Raw genomic sequence first — 16,727 nt, 5'->3', positions numbered from 1 at the left:
TTCAGGTACTGGAAAGTGCAGTTATGTGACCCTGAAGTTTCTCTTCTGCAGGCTGAACAACCTCGATTTTCTCAGCCTTTCTTTGTAGGAGAGCTGCTCCATCACGTGTGGGATTTCCCTCTGGGTCATTAAGAACTCAGCTGGGTTCTCTACCTTTTGATCTCAGTTTGGAAGGCGTAGGTCTGGTAGGTTGGGAAGGGCTCAGGAGGTGTGATCATTTCACTCTCTTCTTCAGGGGCAGCTGATGGGAACTCCTGCGTGGCAGCACGAAGCTCTGCAGGGAGAAAGGGACAGGGTTTACATGGGAAAACAGCTCTGTGTGGAAACTGGAGCCTCTCTGAGCCTCCCCTGCTATCTGTGAACAATGACAAGCAGAGCTTTCTCCAGGTGACTCTGTGCTCCAGCTGTGGCTGCCAGTGCTATTGGAATGCAACAGATTCTGCTCTGTCCAGCCCAAAATTCCCTGGTATGGCCACTCCAGACAGAATGAGATGGATTCTATGTTGTGTGCTATGGTATCAAACATCTTAGCCACTGTTTCTTATTTTCTCTCACAACAAATCCTCAGGATATGGTAAAAACTGACAAGAAATTAGAAACTCCTAGTGGTTGGGCATTTCAGAGCAGCAGCTGGAATTTGTTGCTCTGGTTCTGGCGTGTGGTTGTGTCCAAGCACTCCCTGAAATACTAAAGCATCCCTTTAAAGCATCTGTTTGGAAAAGCTGAATACACTGAGATATGATAAGAAATCCTGAGAAAAAGGAAAGCAGAGGACTTGGGGTGAGTTAAAAACACCTCTGTGAACTGATTTTTACAGAGCAATCCTCTCCATTGGGAGGAAATTCCAGCTAGAGCATCCTTCTGTTTCTTTACAGAAAGGACATTTCCTTTGCCATGAGGATATGTTTGCAGCGGGGCCATGGATCTCTTAATTTTAAAAACATATGTGCAGTACAAAGTAGTCAATCAGGGGACAAAATCAGTAAATCAAGATTTCTATACTTCAGAGACAAAATACAGCTGGAAAATTCACCACGGAAGGACAATATTTCCCAATGGAAAACTCCAGAATAGACAAGTTTACTACTGAATTTAGGATTTAGTCCGTAATATAAGCAAGTCCAGAGTTTTCACCAGTGTAAGATCTATAGCAGTAGATAAATGCCTCCAGTAAAATATTTATTGTACAAGACCCATTTCCTCATAGTCTCAAATCAAAACTGTGTCTTCAACAGGTAATCTACAGCTCCCAGGTTTCTGTTTTATTATTAAATTGTATATAGTTACACACAGTTTGTATTTACATGATGTTGTTATCTTATTGGGGCTTTAAATATGTTTATACCTATTCCCCTGTGTCCAGAACGAGAAAATAATAAGAAAATAATTTAATTTTAGATGCAAAACAACCCTGAGCCAAGTGGAATTGGCCATGATTCTCTTGCTCTTGGCTTCTGGGCCCACACCTACAAGGATGCAGCGGGTTTGATGCAGGAAAATCCCAAAGTTTTCTTGGTGTTTGGTCTCACCCATGTGATCCTTCCCAGCAATTTTCACTTTGGCAGAGGGGTCGCTGTAGGGGCCCATCCCTGCCTTGCTGGTGCAGGCTGTCCTGAAGTGGTAGGTGAAGCCCTGGGTGAGATCTCTGGCATAGTAGCAGCAGTCGGTGATGTCAGAAGCAAGAGTTGTCCACTCCCCATCTTAACCAAGGGAAGAGAGAAAAGAGATCAGGACTCATTTTAACATGGTCACAATTGGTTGGAGGCTTTTTGAGATTTGGGGTTTTGTTGTGGGTTTTTTGCTGATTTTTTGCTGATTTTTTTTTTCCCCCACCAGCTTTATTTATGTGCTGGGAATGTGGAGAAACCAACTTACCATGGCCAACTTTGGGACTCTACCTGTCTCATTCTTCTCTAAAATCATCTGGTTTATATCTGATAATTCCAAGTTGTGCCAATATTGTTACAGAGGAATGGTGAAATTTTCCTGTATTTTTTCTCTTTATCTAATTCATGCCACCAAACTCTACTGGAAACATACATCAAGAACTCCAAACAAAAGATAAATCACTTTTTTTTTTTTTTCCTGTTGTCCCTGTCTTGAATCCAGTTGAGACCATGAGGTGCAGGATTCCTGGACAGAACCATCCACAAACACCATCCCAGCAAACTCAGTGTTTGAAACATGGGTTTTTTACCCAGCTTTTATGAAACTCAGATGATTTCTCATGGAACTGGAATTGTAGGTACGTTCTGGACTCATTATTCATGGGACTAAGCCAGGAAGGAGAAAATCCCCAGTAAACATTTAATCAGCATTCCTCCCACATGATGCTCTGTTCTCTGTTTTGCTGCTGTGCTCAAGGCTGAACCCAGCTCTGTGCAACTGCCTGAGATCAAACCCATCCTTCCATTCAAATAAAATCTGGCAAAGAGCCTCCAACCATTGGATAAGCAGCAATTCCCCACCCAAACCCAAGGTATCAATGATTTTGCAGGGTAATGGTTGAACTGGGGGCTGTTTGTGCAAGAAGGAGCAGATACAGCTTAGAAATAGAGAAAAATATGTGCAGAAGCAGCATAGAAAAGCCCGTTTTCAAAAAAAAAATGGATAAAACAAGGAATTTATTCCTGCTAATTTTAATCTTCCTGTGTTCAGGAGAGCAGGATTTTGCATGTTCCTGCCAAATACACAGAACGCAGTGGAAAACTGTAGATGCTGTTCCCCATTTTTCTTCCTAATTGGAAGAACTTGTGTTTGTGTCCTCCCCAAAATCTCTCCTACAGTTGTGTCAAAAGGAATAAAGAAAGTAGTGTTTGCAAAGTGACTCAAAGTAGCTCCAGAGGGAAAGGGCAGAAAGCTGCTGCCCATGCTGATCCAGAAGGGAGGGTTTGTGTGCTTGTTTTGTTTGGAGAATTAAGTGAAGGAACACATGGAGCAGCTGAATCCAGGCTGTGTTTGTGTGGCTGCAGCAGGAATTGCTATCAGACACCACACTCATAATAACAACAGCAAATCCATCCCAAGAGAGGCAGAACAGCCTTGGGGATTTGATACAAAGCTTTTGTAACTAAACAGGAAAACATTCACTTTTAACAAGGGCAGATAGTGACAAGGATGAGTGGGAATGGCTTTAAACTGTGAGAGACTTGGATTAGATGTCAGGAAGAATTTATTATTCAGAGGGTGTTGAGGTCCTGGCACAGGGTGCCCAGAGCAGCTGTGGCTGCCCCTGGATCCCTGGAAGTGCCCAAGGCCAGGTTGGATGGGGCTTGGAGCAGCCTGGGACAGTGGAAGGTGTCCCTGCCCATGGCAGGAGGGCTGGAATTAGATGGTTTTTAAGGTGCCTTCCAACCCAAACCATTCCATGACTTCCATCAGCCTCTGGACCAAGCCTCAAAAGAGAATATCAAAGGGGTGATGCAGTTTTGTCAAACTTTGGTTATCTTGTCCTGGCTCTTTGCCCTAAGCTGCCTCCATAGTCAATGGAAAAAGAAAGCACAGCTGTTCAATAGAGGATAAGTTGCCTGTTTGATAAATCATCTTTCTCCAAGACTGAGCCTGGGATGATGTTGTTTCATTAGTGTCTAATTTTGTCAGATTACTCAGAGCTGCATATCAGACCAGGCATTTTCTCCTGTAGCTGCTCACTTTTTGGTTGTATCTTCCACACAGCCTTCTTTGATTCACACTTTAGCAAAGCCTTGGTATGAATATGTAAATTCCAGGTTGATTTAGCCAGCACAACCCCTAACTTTTAGATGGTTAAATGATAGCTGTATGAATCCCATTCCTAACTCTAAACTGGGGAGTTAAATCAGGCTGTTTCTGAATAACAATAAAATATCCAGCTGGTGAAGAGATCACACAAACCAAGATGTTCCTTGCAAAGCATGAGGACAGCACTTTACCTTCAGTCTTGCACTGGACAGTGTAGTGCACAGGGGTGTTGGTTTCCACAGGTTTCCAAACCACCTGCACTCCATCCTTGTAGACCTCCACGATGTCAGGGGGTGGAGGGCTGGGGGGAATCTCTGTGGAGAGGAGGCACAAACCCCATGAGTGTTAACAGCAGCACTGCTGTGATACAAAACTCTACACCCAGCATGTCTCAGCTGCAGATATTATTTAAATATATATATAAAACCTGCATATGTTTTTTATGTATACATATATATACACACAGCTAGTGGAACAGCAATTTTGCCATCCCTAATTTAAACTCACTACTAAGATTTTGTCTTGGTGTGGCTCTTAATCCAGGAGAAAAAAATAAAGAGTGAAGAAGAGGGAATGAACCATGCACAGGCTGTGGGCCACAGCGAGGGAGAGATCTTCCTCTGCACCTATGTGCAGAAATCTCACCTCTAAGGTTTTATTATTATTTATTAAGGTTATATATATTTATTAAGGTTATATATATTTATTAAGGTCATATATATATTATTGATTAAGGTTATAATAGGTTATATTTCTGGGGACAAAATTACTTAAATATCCATTTCTGTAGCTACTCTTTCTCTCACCTGCTTTTCTTATGACGCAAGAGGTGGATGCTGAGCCCAGAGAATTTGTGGCCACACAGGTGTAAATACCAAAATCCTCAGCATTAACAGAGAGAATGGTTAACAGCTGGAAGTGTTTGAGCGTGGATGAGATGAGGATCCGGCTGCTGCTCTGGACAGGAATCCCATCTGCAAAGCAGGAGATGGGAGAGATAAGCACGCTGTAAATTATACCAAGGTGTTCAAAGCTCTCGCTGCAGGCCTGTCCCGGGGGTCAGGGACTCTCTGGAGGGATGGCAGTGTCACCTCTGAACCAGCTGATGTGCAGGGAGGAGTGAGCTGCCGTCCGGCACGAGAGCGTCACGCACTGTCCGGCGGCCGCAGCCTGGTCCATGAGCTCCTCAACGAACGACGGGGCTGCAGAGAGGGGGGAAAGTGGGCATTCAGAATGGCCTGGAGAGCTTTGCCTGGAAAACAAATCCCTGCAGGACATCAGAAAGCATTTTTAATGGGGTCAAGAACCTTTCTGGTTCATGGTGTCTCATTCCTTTGACCACCGTCTGGAGAATCGCCCGGGCACAGAGCACACAGGTGAAGGAACCCTGTTCACCCATGGGGAGAGTGTGACAGATCCAGATGGATCTTGGAAAATCCATGGGGAATAGCTGCATTGCCCAGCTCTGGTACAGCTAAAGCAGCAGAACAGCTCAGAGCAGAGAGAGACCCTGTCACAGCAAGGGTTTTCCTCAGGCCGAACCTAAACGTGGGGGCAAAACCGAATTATGGAATTTCAAGGATGAGGGGAATCAAATAGGACAAGAGGAAATGGCCTCCAGTTGCCCCAAGTGAGGTTTAGTTTGGATATTAGGGAAAATATCTTCATGGAAAGTGTTATCAAGGAATGGGGGTCACCATCCCTGGAGGGATTTACCAGATGTGTGGCACTTGGGGACACGGTTTACTGGTGGCTTTGGCAGTGCTGGGTTAATGGCTGGACTCAGTAAACTTAGAGGTCTTTGCCAACTAAATGATTCTGTGATCAAGACAACACAAGAAGAGAGAAGGAGACATGAAAGATGGATATTGAAGAAGAAAAAACCCTGTAGAGCATCAAATCTGCTCCTATCTCCATGGGAAAGGGGGAACTCATATTTTCTTCTGTGTTTCTCCAGGGATTTTCTCCACAGTGGCCAAGGGCTGCCAGCCTGCCACAGCTGCCCTTCCCAGTGTTTGTCTGGGCTCTGCTGAATGCTGGGACAGTAACATGACCTCAGAAAATGCTCCTGATGGAGCCAAGGGGAAACTTGCCAGGGGAAAAGCAATTCTTTGCTGAATCACCCTCTGAGGGTAAAACAAACCAATGACTCCTGGCACAGCAATACCTTTCTCCTTTGGAATGAGGCTTGGTAGCTTGAATGAAGGGAGTGCTGATTTCCTCTTCAGAGATCCTTCAGCCCCAATTAACAGCTCCTTTTCTGCTGCCTCACTTCCCAGCTCACCAAACTCTGTTGTGAGAAAGGATGAGAAGTCATTCAAGGCCATCCTTCTCCCCGTGGCATCTATTTGCAGTGACAGTTCTGCCTTCACACTTAAATAGTCACAGGTTCCCTTATTAACCAGAGTTTGATTAACAGGGAAGTCAGTGACAGCTGCTGCAAACAGAACAGTGTCCTGGAAGAACAGGGAATATCCAGGGATGGCAGAGAAGAAAGGACAGATCCCCATCTCCAGTAACCAGGGTGACTTCAGCTTCTCCCAGTCACTTTAACCTGAGAGATTTGCCATGGTCAGATGACAACTGCAGCAAGGAAAGCATCACCCAGCCCTGATCTGCTTCTGTGCAACCTCAATCAGGGAATCTGAGCCCCTTCCATCAGTGGGTTAACCCAGCTGACTCTGCACTGAAGCCAGCCAGATGATGGTGGAGACTACTGATGTCAGAGCCTGCCATGGCCAGATTTGCAATTCCAGTCTAACCACTGCTTCAAACATGCTGGGGAAAAAGAAAAGGGCAGCTGTAGCAGAGCCCAGTTATGGCAGCAAATCTGTGAAGGAACAGAGGGAAATAATTACCTTCCTCTGGCTCAGGAGATGTCTTTCCTTTTAGGATTCTTGAAATATGGGCAACAGAAGCTTTTACTTTCTTCTTCAGACTCTGCTCCACAGACTGCTCCACTGAATGAGACCTTGCATACGGCTTAAAGAGTCCAGGCTTGGTGTGGGAGGAGCTTTTCTGCTTCCCACTGGAGTCCTTTTGGGAGCTATACAATTCTTTATGGCTCTCTGCCCCTTTCCCCATGGCTAATAAGTTAGCTACCTTTGAATCCTCGGATATTTCCAAACGGTTCTTCCTGTTCTTGTCTTCCTGTTCCCTGATGCACAGTCTTTTATCCTTATGGAGGTGTCCTGCAGGAGGGGACCTTGCCCTTTCACCAAGAAACATAAACCGTCTAGGAACTGGTTTGGGCGAAGGCTTCTTATAGCTCAGAAACTCAAATGGAAAATAGACGATGTCGTACAAATCCGAGAAATTCAAATAGGCAGGCTCCACTTCCGAGATGTCAAATTTTTGGGGGCCACTGCCAGGGCTGGGTGTTTCATCTGACAGGTCCTTGATTTTCACCAGAGACACTTCTGGGTGTCTGCCAGTGTCCTTGATCACTGGCACGTGGATGGGTCTTCTTGCAGTGTCCAAGCTCTCTGTGGAGGAAACGCTCTCTGGGCTGGAAGGGGAGGTCTCAAATGCCAAGTCCTCCAGGTGCTCACATTCATGAGGAACTGTCTGTGCTCCCTGCTCTTCCAGGACTCCTGGCTCCTCACTCACAGCAAGGCAGGGTTCTGCAAGGTCATCCTGCTCAGCGACTTCTCCTCTTCCACCCTGTTGGACAGAAGGGAAGGAGGTGTCCACGTGTGCTTGGCTGCCTTTGTAGAACATCTCTCTGTGAGGAGAAATGTGCTTCCTGCTTCCCTTCTCTCCAGAAACTGACTCTGCCCAAACATTCATCTCCTCAGAAAGGGAAACCATCTCATCCACTAAGCCCTCCAGCACAGCAGACTCCTCGTCACTGTAAAAAGAAGATCTGTGGTGTGACAGCTCCTGACCGTGACCCCTGCGGAGCAGCGGTGGGACGGCTTTGCCAGCATCACATCTTCCACTTTCTAAGGCAATGCCTCCACCCTCGCCATAAACCTCTGGATATTCCTCATATTCCAGTTCATAGGCTGAAGCTGGAGCAACTTCTGGTTGTGAAGCAGTTAATGCACCTGAACTGCCACTCTCCAGACCATCCGAAATCCCAGCCCTGTGCTGCTCAAGCACTCCGTGTCCAGCCTCGGGGAAAGGAGCAGCCAGAACTTGTCCAGCTGCTTGGCTTCCACTTGCTGTCACAACAGGTCTCATCTCCCTGTGAACTGACACCTCTGGATGTTCTTGATTTTCACCCTCCCAGACCTGAGGGAGGACAGTGCTTTGGGGGGACGCAGCTCTGGCTGGGTGTCTGCTCTCCAGAGCAGCAGGCTCTGAGCCATGGCCTTCAGGAACTTTCTGGGGTTCAGCTCCTTCATGGGCCAAACTGGAAACAACTCCTGTGACAGCTGAGCTTTTACCCCTCAGAGCAGCAAGTTTCTCCTTGCTGAGAGCCTGCTGTGCTCCAGCGGAGACCAGAGCTGGCACTGATCCTGCTGGTGGGATTTTGGGGACAGCGAGCTGCTCTGCCTTCAGGACAGCTGATGCTGTGTCTAAGTGAAGAGGAGCCTTCTTGTGTGCTTGGCTTTCATCACCGTGGGCTGATGGTGGAGTGATTCCTGTAACAGCTGCTTCTGCATCTTCCAGGACAGCAGATGTCACATCTTTATGGATCTTCAGCTTCTGAGGAACACCTTCACCAGCTGTGGGGGTACCTGGCTGTTTGCCCAGCATGACACTTGCTGCTGGAACACTTTTCCCAGGAATTTCCCCACTTTTGTCTTTACATACTGGAAGTGAATCAGTTTCTGTTTGTTCTGTTGGAACAGCAGAGCTCTCATGCTCCATGAGTTCAGATTCAGCAGTGCCATGAGCAGAAGCCTTTTCATCTGAATGTTTCTGCCTTTTGTCTTTCCAAGGTGGGGCTGGGGCTGTCCTTTTGATAAGCAAGCTTCCACCTGTTAGATCTGGGTGGGTGTTAGTGGGAGCAGGCTCCTGGGGCAGACACACACCCCCCTTACTCAGAGGAGATGATGTTGGGGTGGTCTCTGACTGTGTGAGGGTTGAAATGGACTCTTTGCCCTCCCGAAAAGCAGAGTCAGAGGCACAGCCAGGAGCAGATTTACCCTCCGTGCTCTCACGTTTTGGAGCTGATGGTGCTGTTACATCTGAGCACTGGGCAGTTGGAATGGGGCTTTTGCCTTCCAAACATTCAACGTCCTCCTCAATCTCAGTGGCTTTTGACTTCTTCAGTAAACGCTTCCTATTCTCACTCCTCTGAGGTGACACTGGAAGTCCCTCTACCTGTTGTATAAGAGCAGGTGGGCACCCATTCCCCTCACAGTGTGTGGAGGGAGAGGGTTTCTCTCCTGGGCAATCCTTGCTGGCTCTCCTGATGTCCCCTTGCTCTGCTGTGCCCGCAGAACATCCCTTGCCAGGCCCTGCGGAAATGTCGCAGTGATCACTGCCTTCAGGGCAGCTTTCCTGGGACAATACATCGCAGTCCTCCTCCAAAATATCTTGTTCCCTCAAGGATCTGGAGGCTCTCAGCCTGTAGTCATCCAGGGAACGGCTGCGGCTGGCACCAGCAATGGCAGGGTGTGGTGGCTTCCTGGCAGTGTCAAACGACGCGGATTTGGTCAAGGATCCCAGCAGACTTTCTTTGCGATCGTCTCCTCCTTCTTCCTCTTCTTCCAGCTCAAACTGCTCAAGGAGGGGTTCACGGAGGCCACTGAGGGGCACCTTTGAATACCCAGCCTTCCGGAAAGTCCTTCTGGCTCTGTCCAGGTGCCTTCTGAAGTCCCTGCCTGGTGACGAAGGCGGCCTCGCGGGCAGCTCAGTTGCTTGGCTGTAGAAGGTGCTTTTAATGACGCTCTGCCTGGGAACACAGGCAGATGGCTTTTCTGTCCCTTCCCCTGCCTCTTCACCTCTGTCCTTTTCAGATAAAGGTGTGCCTGGCTTTTCTTTCTGATGCACAAGTGATGTGCTTTCTGTGGAAGCCCTCAGGGACGAAGGCTCAGCAGCACCACTTTTTTGGGATGGCTCTCCCCGAAGGCTGGGAAGGAGCTTCTCCTCTTTCTCCTGTAAGATACTCGCCATGAGCTCTTTGCTTTCTGTGGGTGATTTGTCCCCCACCTCAGCCTTCATCGAAGCATATTTCCTCCTCATGGGTTTTACTGGAGGGATGGAGCTTTTGGAGTGCTCCCGTTCACCTGCACGTTTCAGAGGCTCGGGATGGCTCGGGGCATCAAATACGGGCAAGTGCAGGTCGGGGGTGGAGCCAAAGTGCCTCTTTTTGGGGAAGCTGGAGTTCTCGTTGTCCGAAGAGGAGCCGCTGGTGCTGGATGAAGTGCTCTCCTCAATGAGGTGTCGGGAGATGGCCAGGGAGCTGTTGTCGTGGGTCTTTTCCAGGATTTCTGGGATGGACCTCATCACCAGGATGGATTTGTAGCACATCAGGGAGCGCTGAGAAGGAAAACACGACACGGCACAAAGGAGATGGGAACATGGTCAGGGTATGGCTCACCAAAATGAACTCCTGCACCCCTAAATACCACACCCATGAGTCTGATGAGACACTGCCACCCTCTGCACGTGTCACCAATCCAGGCCTCATTTTCTCTCCAAATCTTCCTCTTCCCTCATTCACTGTCATGAAATTAAATTGGCTTCAGGGAACACACTTGCTTTGGTGACTGGGAGGAAATAGGACTCTTCTCGAGATTTCCAGAGTCAATCTGGCCACTCAAAGCAGATGGAAAGGAGTTTTTGATGGAAAACATCAGAGGAGAGACTTGCTGGAGTAAATGGATTTAAACCCTTTGACTGCAATACAACCTACAGTGACTTAGGCCAGCAGAAGACCTACCAAGTGTAGGAGATGGGATCCCTCTGCTCTAAATTCTGCCATGTGGGGCATCTCAGCTGAAGCTGGGCCTCTCCTTCAAGCCAGCAGAGAGAAACTGGCATGTTCAGAAGGGAATCAATCCAATTATTTGAGAGAACTTCAGGAAAAGAGGCATTTTCTTGGCACCTGTCTGTAATTCAGCTCTGATTGCAAAGGCAGCTGAGGGCACCTAACTTAGACACAACCTTGTGTCTTACAGGCACCTGCATGGGTTCCAGGCAGTAAAAGCCTAGATTATTAATTCCTGACACATCCTGGGCTTTTTCCCAACTCCCAGCCATGCTCAGATCTCTGCTGTGCTTGCTGTCCTAGCCCAAAAGATTTTCAAAGATTCAGATGTTAAATCATCAGTTATAATATTAAATTATTCAGCAATTAAAAATAGATATAACTAAACAGAATCAACACAGATTAGGGGCAACTCACCTGCCACTTGCTCCGAGCCACAATGAATTTGAGCTGTTTGGTATTAATGAAATGAGCTGCTTCAAGAGGGACATTGTGCTGCCAGGTGGAAGGAGAAGAAAACCTTTGGTTAGAAAATCCTGGTTTCATTTCTTGAGGCGTTTCTGTGGTTTTTTTTGGGTTGTTTTTTTTTTTTTTTTTTAAGAATTCTCTCTTTACACAGTTGTTTAATTTAGGAAAGTTACAGCAGATCAAATGCTGCAGTCCTTTCATAGTTAAATTGCAGACAAAATCAGCTTTTCAGTGATTAAATCAAGACCTGTTCAATACTTGTCATTAAACCCTTTTTGCTGTTGGCAATTTTTGACTCTTTTCCTTAGTGATTTAAGGCTTTGGAATATAAACTTTGGTCTGCAAGGCCAGTTTCCTTTCTGTACTGACATGATAGAACAAGAGGGAATGGCCTCAGGTTGCACCAGGGAGGTTTAGACTGGATATTAGGGAAAATTGTCTAATAAAGGTCCAGGACAAACTTACCATGAACCATTTGTGGGAAAGACAGTCCAAAGCACTTGGCCTGGATCTGGTAAGAGAAGAGATTGACATTTTAGTAGGAAATCACCTCCAACAGCAATGATTGATCTTCCTGAAGGTGCTGCTGCATGCAGACACCCACGTACACTCAGGGCTGTGTCCTTGGGATGCTGATTTGGAGCAGAGAAGCAAAAAAGACAGCAGCAGCTTCCAACTCAAGGTTTCCTTCCCCTGAGGGGAAAACATCCTCCTTTTTCAGTCTGACACTCCCCACAGATGCTCATGGCTCTCTGCAGGGTCTCAAGGGTGTCCAGAGCAGCTCTGGGAGTGACTTTGCCTCTTTGGGTTGCCAGAGTGAAAATAGCTTTGGCAGCAGGCAGAAAGAGTGGGAATTAAATGAAAATCAGATGTCTGTAAATATGCCTTCAAGCCAACTTTTGTGCTTGAAATTGCTTAATGAATGTGGTCAATGTTATTTAATTCCCTCCGTACCAGTCCGTGCTCTTCCCACTCGTCTGTGTCATTCCAGAAACTCCTCAGCCTGGAGGAGGCAGGGAGCAAGGACATCACCACACCAGAGAGAGGCCAATTTGGCAAATATCCGAGTTGTGGGTTGGGTAATGGGGAATAATAAGGAAGAATTAGGGGAAAATGCAGCACATCTCACTCAACTTTCAGCTTTTCAAACCAAATGATGAGCTGGGATCTGCCTGCTGAGACACCAACAGCTCTGCACAGAGGGAAGCACAGGGGGGCACTCACTTGGGGTGCTGCTGCAGGATCCCCCTCATGAAGTCCTTTGCATCTTCACTCAAGTGAACAACATCAGGAATGGTCCATGAAATTTCCCCGTTCTGGATATTTAGGAGAGTTTTCCTGTCGTTCTCCCCAGCAAATGGAGACTTGCACGTGAGGCTTATTTATTGAACACCATAAAACGAAAGGAGACAGGTTTTAGATTTTCTGTTCAAATGATAGAGGCACAAATGCTTACATGGGTTTCGTAAATACTTTTAAATACTTTTTTAAATACTCCATGCCTGGGACTTGCAACATTCATGAGGAGCAACCAGGAAATGAGGAAACCACAAAATAAATTGTCCTTATTATGGAAGGACTGAATGCTCCACTCAAATCCCTCACTTGAAAGTACTGGAGGGTTCTGATGGACAAAGGGTTATTGAGGGAGTGTTTCCAAGATTTATTTACCTTAAATACGTGATGACTCCGACAGCCCTGAGGAGAGAGGAACACAAATGTCATTTTTGTCACTATTTTTCCATCCTTCTCAAGCCCCTCTTCCTACCACTAGACACCCTGCAACAGCAAGATCACCTTCTCCTCATCTTTCAAGAATAATAAATCCCAAAATATTTTTTTTCCATTAATTTTTCCCCTTCAATATTTTTAAAAAATTGTTCTCAAGCAATCCTTCATTTTTAAAGCACAGATAGAGGAAAAGACTCAAAATACTTCTTTTTTAAAATTTCTTTTGCCTTTTCTAGAAAGCCCTTTAGGATCATTCCCTCTAGTTGCTGCCTGGAATAGAGATCATCTCCTCCAAGATGCTCCTTTGCATTAATTAACAGTCAGAGTTCAATTATGGCTGAAAAAAATTAGACAGAAGGAGCTTTAAAGAGCCTTGATGGCTTTTGGATTGTCAGCGTTCGCTTTTGGTTTCCTGTGTTATTATCACTGCTCCATTTACTAATTAACAGCTAATGGAAATTCAGGCCATTGAGGGCCTGGAAAAGCTTTTTGGGAAAATGAGAGATTACCAGATATCAGTTGCTTTTGACACTGGTGACTGGGAAACAATTTCTGGGGCAACAAACTCTGGAGAGCCGTATTTGCTGTACTGAGGCTGCACGGGTGTGATCCTCTGGGCAAATCCAAAGTCACAGATCTTCAGGTCTTCCCTCTCAGGATAAACCATGAGGATATTCAATGGCTGTTGAATGAAAAATAACTAAATGGGGGAATTTTTCTTGAGAGCAGGGAGTATTTTCCGTTGTAAGAGTGAGAGAACACCCAATCACTGGCCAGCACAAGGCTGGGAAAAGCCAGACTGGTCATTGTTCATTACCTTGATGTCCAAATGAAGGATGTTGTTGTCATGAAGATATTTGATTCCTTCCAAAATTTGCTTGATGTACAGTTTGACCTGAGAATTGAGTCCATTATTAAACAATTAATAAATAAACAATTATTAATCAGGGAGAACAAATAGGAGAGTCCCTGATTTCATCAAGATTTGATCTTTAAAGGTCCCTCCCAATCCAAACCATTCTATGATGTTTCCCTCTGAAAATTTATCAAAAAAAATTTGATTTTACCAATAAATATTGGACACCTAGCTACTAGATGGGAGATGTGAAACATTTTGAACTTTTAGCACCAAGGATGTAAAAAAAATCCCTTAGAAACCATAATTTCAGCTTTTCTTTTAAAGACAGAAAGGGAGTAGATAGAATACAGTTGCAAGGGGATAAAGTGGTATTAAGTATGTGGAGATAGGGGCTCCAGATGACAGATAGCAAAGAAATTATGGCAAGAGAGCAAATATAATCTCTTTTTTTTAGGTTGAATGCAATCCTGGTGGTCAAACCCCCTGGCTGATTGTAGTTATTCCCCAAAGAAACCCAACTAACAATGAAAGTTGCTAGGAGCACATGGTAAAGGCTGATTCTGCTCTGATAGAATAACACTGGTTCAAAGACATTTCTCATATTCCAAAAGGAAAATGCAGAAAGAACCAGCTCTGGGCTTTCAAATGAGAAATTACCTCAGCTTCAGTGACCACGCTCTTCTTGAATAAACGGTCCAGGAGCTCTTCGTTGGAGCACCTGACAGTGGCATTAAGGGACAACAGAACCACATGGAAAAGCTCATTTTGACTCTGGCACCTCTTCCATCCAGCCAACAGCAGAATTCAGGAGGTGATCTCAGGCAATGGGATCATCATGAAAGTCTCCGCTGCAGAAGAGACTGGGCTGGTCTAAACCCTGTATCACTTCTGCTAAAATCTGCCTGTTGATTTTGGGGTTTCTGTTCTGCATTTCCCTCATGCTCACCTGGATTGGATCTCACAGAAACAGAGCTCATACCTTCCAGATATGTCAGGAAATGATTTTGGTGCTTAACAGCTCATTCACACTTGTATATACAAGTAATTTTTCTCACCCAGCAGAAGCTGAGGACTGCAGTAGGGCTCTCACAGAGCTGTGCTGTCCTGCAGTGCAGAGAAGAATTGCATGTGTCCTTTTGACTCAGGAAAAACCACAAAAATTATTAATTACTTAGATATTTAATAAATAATAATACCCAGTACTTCCTAGCCTCTTCAGACAACTGCACAGAAAAGGATACAACTCCAGAATCAAAATCAGCGTTTTTCGTGTTTCAAACTCATCCAGGAGCCTGGTAATTCTGTCGTGGGACAGAGAGGCAAGAATATCCCTCTCTTGATGAGCTCGAGACTTGGTTTTGCTCCGCAGAGGGATGAATTTGGCAGCACAGGACACCCTGTTCCCTTTGTGCACCACCCGTTTCACAAAGCTGAAGCAGCCCCTGTGCAGGAATCAAAGGACAAGCCCGGATCAGACTTGGGCAGAGATTTTCCCCCACCTGGCCTTTGCCAGCTCCCTGCTGCTCGGTGCTTCAGTTCTCCAGCACGAGAAGCTCATTTTGCTGTGTGTGAGGTGCTGTTGCCCTCTCCTGGCTGTCTCCAAAGGGAAGCAACGTGTTCCCTGCCAGAGTCCAGGACATCCCTCTGGCTGCCCTGGCTGTCTTGAGACCCTGGCAGGGGTCTCGGGGACCCTGGCATGAAGTCGAAAACATCTGTGACTTTGATTTTAGCCCGTGGAAAAAGCTGCCAACTTTGTATGAGGAATTACAAGCCACAAGGGTTTGAGTAGTGTGATATTTGAACTAACACAGGGTGGAAAAGTAGAAATTTGGGGTTTTTAGAATATAATTCAGGGGGTCAAGATGGAGGGAATTGGGCATGTCCTAGCCTTCTGTTCCTTCTTCTTGTCCTCCATGTCTTGCTGTGATGGTGGCACTTTTCTATTGGTTCAAGGCAGAGATTCACAGTCTAACATGGGTGATAGGGATTGGTAATAAATTGTAAACACAGACACGTAGTTTTGAGTATATAAGGTGAGAGGTGCCCGAGGCTCAGGGGGCAGAATGCCGTGGCCTCCTTGCTAAGCAGAGCTCGGCAGGTCAGAGAAAGAAAGTTACAGATAAGGAGAAATAAACAACCTTGGAAGCGCAATCGGACGCATTCCAGACTCCTTTGGCTGCGTCGGGCTGGGGAACAAGGACTTTTACGATCTTGGGGTCACCTCGACCTTCTGAACCCCGAGACATCCACAGTTCCCATCAAGGGAAAAGCTGTTGCAGTTGATGCAGGCTCATGCTGGTGCTCCTGCATCCCTTGGACAGACCCGATGTGACGGGCTTGGGATGCTCCCATTGTCAAGAAGCCACATCCAGCCATTAATCTGTGAGCCTTTGGATGCTTTTTCTGCTTGGAGCTGCCCCAGCACACCTTAGAGTGACCTCCAACTTCTGCCTTTACTTGCACCTTTTCAGACTTTTCAGGACCCACCTCTGCCTCAGCAGCTCAGATGGGCAATGAGATATTCCCTGGCAGTGATGCTGTAGAGTTGGAAAATTCATTTACCTTCCAATCTCCTGCTTAACCTCATAATGGGAGTGGAGCTTTCTCCTGGTGGCCACTTTCTTTCCTTCTTCATCTTTCTTAGCTTTGGAAATGAAAAACAAAAGGGCAAATATTCAGACAACAATGCCTTGCCAATAGTGCGAAATGTGCAGGACAATTTAAGGCAGGAAAAAATTAGAGGGGTGTTATAAAGTTCTAAGGAGAATTAAGTGGAGTTGTTTGATAAGAAGAATGTGTCAAAATGAACTTTGGGGTTGCCCAGAGGAGTGGCTGCCCCATCCCTGGAAGTGTTCAGGGCCAGGTTGGATGGGGTTTGGAGGAACCTGGGATAGTAGAAGGTATCCCTGCCCATGGCAGGGGGTTGGAATTAGAGGATCTTTAAGGTTCTTTCCAACCCGAACCATTCTGGGATTCTGTGATTTGATTTTATCCTGGATCCTGCCACACTGGTCATATATAAATGCCACACAGGAATACAGAACGCATTCCATACAGGTACCA

The 16,727-nt window shown here is 46.1% G+C and overlaps 1 protein-coding gene across 1 annotated transcript in view; it reads right to left on the bottom strand.

Moving 5' to 3' along the window:
- Positions 1 to 16,727, bottom strand: part of OBSCN (obscurin, cytoskeletal calmodulin and titin-interacting RhoGEF) — a 168,714-nt gene that overhangs the window by 4,190 nt on the left and 147,797 nt on the right. Inside the window, exons 96-111 of the mRNA XM_053972858.1 lie at positions 16,227 to 16,308; positions 14,906 to 15,106; positions 14,322 to 14,382; positions 13,623 to 13,700; positions 13,315 to 13,487; positions 12,746 to 12,772; positions 12,299 to 12,451; positions 11,540 to 11,585; positions 11,024 to 11,101; positions 6,579 to 10,155; positions 5,888 to 6,010; positions 4,812 to 4,922; positions 4,527 to 4,694; positions 3,912 to 4,034; positions 1,530 to 1,700; positions 154 to 274 (exon numbers count right to left, since the gene is read on the bottom strand). Of these exons, the coding sequence (XP_053828833.1) occupies positions 154 to 274; positions 1,530 to 1,700; positions 3,912 to 4,034; positions 4,527 to 4,694; positions 4,812 to 4,922; positions 5,888 to 6,010; positions 6,579 to 10,155; positions 11,024 to 11,101; positions 11,540 to 11,585; positions 12,299 to 12,451; positions 12,746 to 12,772; positions 13,315 to 13,487; positions 13,623 to 13,700; positions 14,322 to 14,382; positions 14,906 to 15,106; positions 16,227 to 16,308 (5,293 nt within the window). The remainder of the gene's footprint in view (positions 1 to 153; positions 275 to 1,529; positions 1,701 to 3,911; positions 4,035 to 4,526; positions 4,695 to 4,811; positions 4,923 to 5,887; positions 6,011 to 6,578; positions 10,156 to 11,023; positions 11,102 to 11,539; positions 11,586 to 12,298; positions 12,452 to 12,745; positions 12,773 to 13,314; positions 13,488 to 13,622; positions 13,701 to 14,321; positions 14,383 to 14,905; positions 15,107 to 16,226; positions 16,309 to 16,727) is intronic.

This window comes from Vidua macroura, chromosome 1 (assembly GCF_024509145.1).
Source record: "Vidua macroura isolate BioBank_ID:100142 chromosome 1, ASM2450914v1, whole genome shotgun sequence".
NCBI classification, from domain to species: domain Eukaryota; kingdom Metazoa; phylum Chordata; class Aves; order Passeriformes; family Viduidae; genus Vidua; species Vidua macroura.
This window is presented reverse-complemented; position numbering and strand designations above follow the sequence as displayed.